The following is a 4,164-nucleotide window of genomic DNA, read 5'->3' as shown; positions in this document are numbered from 1 at the left end:
TTCTCTCATAGACTAAGTAGCCCCATAAATTTTGGGGAATTCTTAGCGGAGGATTGCACAAGGGAGTTGAAAATAGGCCGGGATTGTTGGCGGCTGCTCAGCAGGCTGCTGCCGAGCACGCTCATGGATGCTTGTTCAGCGCACCCGGGCGCGCTGGGGTAATCCTGCCGGAGGAGTCCCTTCTGCTTCAGGGCTGCCGGTGCCCGTGGCCGCCGTGCGGGAGGCAGAGCGGGGCTGTTCATCTGGCGGGAGCCGTGGCGTGCCGCAGCAGCGGGGAGAGTCCAGAGCACAGCAGGAAGGGAGAAGCCATGCTCCCCGGCGGCAGCCCAAGGCCCCTGCCTCTGCCTTGTGCCGCAGCAGCGGGGAGAGTCCAGAGCACAGCAGGAAGGGAGAAGCCATGCTCCCCGTCGGCAGCCGAAGGCACCTGCCTCTGCCTTTCCTGCTGCCCCACAGCGGAGCGGGAGCTTCCCCGTGCTGGTGGTATCAGATGGGCAGCGTTGGGGCCGTGTGTCTGCCCTGGCTGGGGCAGCAGGATGATCCCCAGGGACACAGGACGTGGCACTTTGTCCCACCGGCTGCTGCCAGAGCAGGGCTGGTACCGCAGGCTCCCAAATGAGTGGGTCCCTTTGTTCCCCTCTGGCGGCACTCGGACTGGAGCTGCTGGGAGCATCTCGGTGGGAAACCGCTCACTGTAAGCCGTTTTTGCGAAGAACAGAGCACTTCTGTGCTCCCAGGCTCCTTTTTAAACTGCAGATCTTTCCTGCTAATTAGCCCGTCTTGGTCTGCATAGCCATAATTATTCCAGTTGGCCTTAAATCCTGAGTGCTCCAGCTACAATGAATTGAAATGGGTCTTGTGGCATTTGCAATTACTTTTAGGATGAACATTTGAATATATTTACATGACTGAAACAGATCAAGATAGCAGGAAGGAGCAGATGAGCACTTGTCTTTTTAATGGGTCAGAGTCTTGGTACTGCAAAAATGCCAGAGCCGTTTTTTTTTCTCTCTGATTTGCATCTAAACAAATGGACCAGCATTTGTCTTTCTGACTTTCATGTAGTATATGGGCATGCATTTGAAACTGTTTTACCTTGGTATGTTAACCAAGCTGTTGTCCAGGGTGTTAACCATGGTGCTAAAAGAGCCACAAAAATTATTTTGGTGGTGATGTTACTTTGCTGCTGGGATGGGAAAACGCATACCTGGGTGGGCAGAGAGGCACTGCTGCTTGGTGTCGTGGGAACCCGATGGCTTGCGCAGAAGAGGACAAAAGCAGAGTGGGTGGATGGTGAGCAGCCGACCGCCTCACCAGTCCGGGTAGGTGGAGCGGGATGTCAGGGGTTGGAAGGGGAGCGGAGCGAGCCCTCGAGCGCCCGGACGGTTCTGGGGCTGCCTGTGCTGGCAGGTAGGGCAGGGGCAGGGAGGCTGCCTGGCTCTGGGGCGGCTCTCCAGCCCACTCCCCACCGCAAAGGGCCTTTGCACGGGCCACTGCTAAACGTGCTCTTTCACGGAGAGAATCGAGCGGAGACAGTGTTTTTCTGAAGCAGTTCTTCGGGTTGTCAGCAAAACAAAACGCATGGATGTCTCGTTCCTTCCACTCCATTCAGCTCCTGCCCCAGCCACATAATCACAAAGAACTTGGAATCCCTGGGTGAGCTCAGGGGAGGATTGCAAAACCTGCGCTCACGAACGGAGCAGAAGGGGGGAGGGTGTGGGAAGCCGTGCCAGCGTTCACAGGAGTCCCTCCGGGTAGGCAGCAGAGCAGGGGACTTGCAGAAACTGCAGGCTTCCTGCTGGATGTCCTACCGAGACGCAGAAAACCCAAAAAGCCTTAACGCCAGATGAAGTCTTCAAGGACTTTTATGTAAGGTCAGTCTCCGGAGGAAGGGCATTTAACGCTGACTCTGTATGTTGCTGTTAGCCTTCAGATTGTTTAATTTCTCAGTATGTGTCATTCTAATGGGTAACTGCTTCTCCTGACTCAGACCCTTAAAATTTGCATGAGATACTTTTGCTTTTCTCTTATTTCAGCTTTCCCCCCTCCCCTGTGACAGCACATTGAAACTAAAGAACATGCAGGAAGGAGGCAGGTGGCTGAGAGAAGTGAGAAGACAGTGCTGTGCTGAGCTCAGTTTTGGGAGGAGGGAGAGCTGCAGGGAGGGTTTGGACTTCATCTGGGATGAAACAGACTCTCTGTAAAGGTTTTGTTACGGACTGACTGGGTACGTGTGGCCCCTCTGAAACGTTCCTGGAGCTTTGCTTCAGCTGTAGACCTGTGATTCTGGGTGCACAAACAGTCCAGAAATAATCTCGTTGGGTGTGCTCTGAGGCAGACTTTAATTACCTCCTGGGTAGAAGGCACCTAGCCTGGAAGTTGCTGATAAGTGAAAGAGATGATGAAAGCCTGGGATGGTGTCAGCATCCTGAAGGAGCCAGTCTGGACGCTGAGGTGCCACCGGGCTGGGTTGCGGCTCCTGCTCCTCTGACCATGCTGTGTCTCTCTTCCAGATGCCCGTTGGCTGGAACACTCGCTAGCTGAAAGCTGAAGCGTGGTCACCAGCCTGTGCGGAGGAGAACAGGATGCGGGTCACCATGAGGAGGGTGTTGCTGGTGGTGGGCTCGGTGGTCGCCCTGATGGTGACTCTGCACCTTGGCCAGCAGGTCCTGGAGTGCCAGCAGGTCCTGAGCGAGAGGAGGCACAGGCTGATGAGACCTGAGAACGAGGAGCTGGTCATGATGGACTCCAACCACGTCGAGTACCGTTACAGCAAGGAGATGCCACTGATATTCATCGGCGGGGTCCCACGGAGCGGCACAACGCTGATGAGGGCCATGCTCGATGCCCACCCTGAGGTGCGCTGCGGAGAGGAGACCCGCATCATCCCCCGTGTGCTGGCGATGCGGCAGGCCTGGTCCAAATCGGGGCGAGAGAAGATGCGCTTGGACGAAGCGGGCGTGACGGACCAGGTTTTGGACGCCGCTATGCAGGCCTTCATACTGGAAGTGATTGCCAAGCACGGCGAGCCAGCCAGGTATTTGTGTAACAAGGATCCCTTCACGCTGAAGTCCTCTGTCTACCTGTCCAGGCTGTTCCCCAATTCCAAATTCCTCCTGATGGTTCGAGACGGCCGGGCTTCGGTCCACTCCATGATCACGCGGAAAGTGACGATCGCGGGCTTCGACCTGAACAGCTACCGAGACTGCCTGACCAAGTGGAACAAAGCCATCGAGGTGATGTACTCGCAGTGCTTGGAGATCGGGCGGTCCCGGTGCCTGCCCGTCTACTACGAGCAGCTGGTGCTGCACCCCGAGCAGTCCATGCACGCCATCATGAAGTTCCTGGACATCTCCTGGAGCGACACGGTGCTGCACCACGAGGAGCTGATAGGGAAGCCTGGCGGCGTGTCGCTTTCCAAGTGAGTGTCTCGGCTCCTGCCTCAGCTTTTCGAGGAGCGTTTTCTGTACACGAAGCAGGTCAAGGCTAAAACTGGGGGCAAAGACTCGTTGCTTGTGTTTATGCATGCCTTTTCAGGGGCAGAAGTGTCAGCATGTCCAGTTTTGCTGCAACAGGTTTTGTGTTTCTGAGTAGAAGATGGCTTGAATATTAGCAATCTGTTGTACTCAACAGAGCAGCTTGTCAGGCGAGGATTTTAGGAGCAGGTGGCTGCTTTATTCATCTGTCTTGACAGTGCAGAAATTATTTTGGTCTCTAATTTGAAAAGAACTGCTTGCTCTGAAACGTGAGCTCTTTAATGCTTCTTTTCTCCACCCATCCTCAAATACCTCTTTACCACGATGAGTTTTGCTGCTAATGAATGGCTTTCAGCAGTGAGTAGCAGTTCTTGCCAGGTTTGGTGCTGGTATTGCAGAATAAAAGAAATACCTGCTCTGTGGAGGCACACCCCAGCACTCCCTCCTTGCTGGCTGTCCATCCTGGGTGCCAGGGGTTGCTTGCCTTCTCCCACCTTCTTCTCCTCTTTTATTGCTCTTTATTTCCTAAATGGAGACTTAAGTCTAACTGAGCAAAATTTAATCAGTGGTGTAAGGGAACCATACAAGCAGGCTTTGTATGAATTGCTCATGCCCGAGTGGTGAGGGCAGATGTGGACAGGCAGCTGCTCCGTTTCTGTGACGGCCGGGGCTGTGCGGCCGGGCTCTGCTT

At 54.8% G+C, this 4,164-nt stretch overlaps 1 protein-coding gene across 1 annotated transcript in view; it reads left to right on the top strand.

The window, feature by feature from the left end:
• Window positions 1–2,582: 2,582 nt before the first annotated feature.
• TPST2 (tyrosylprotein sulfotransferase 2) overlaps window positions 2,583–4,164 on the top strand; it is a 4,549-nt gene continuing 2,967 nt past the window's right edge. The window contains exon 1 of the mRNA XM_010281624.1: window positions 2,583–3,418. Within this exon, the coding sequence (XP_010279926.1) occupies window positions 2,583–3,418 (836 nt within the window). The remainder of the gene's footprint in view (window positions 3,419–4,164) is intronic.

This window comes from Phaethon lepturus, unplaced genomic scaffold (assembly GCF_000687285.1).
Source record: "Phaethon lepturus isolate BGI_N335 unplaced genomic scaffold, ASM68728v1 scaffold32432, whole genome shotgun sequence".
NCBI lineage: Eukaryota > Metazoa > Chordata > Aves > Phaethontiformes > Phaethontidae > Phaethon > Phaethon lepturus.
The sequence above is the reverse complement of the archived record's forward strand: the minus strand, read 5'-3'. Positions and strand labels throughout refer to the sequence as shown.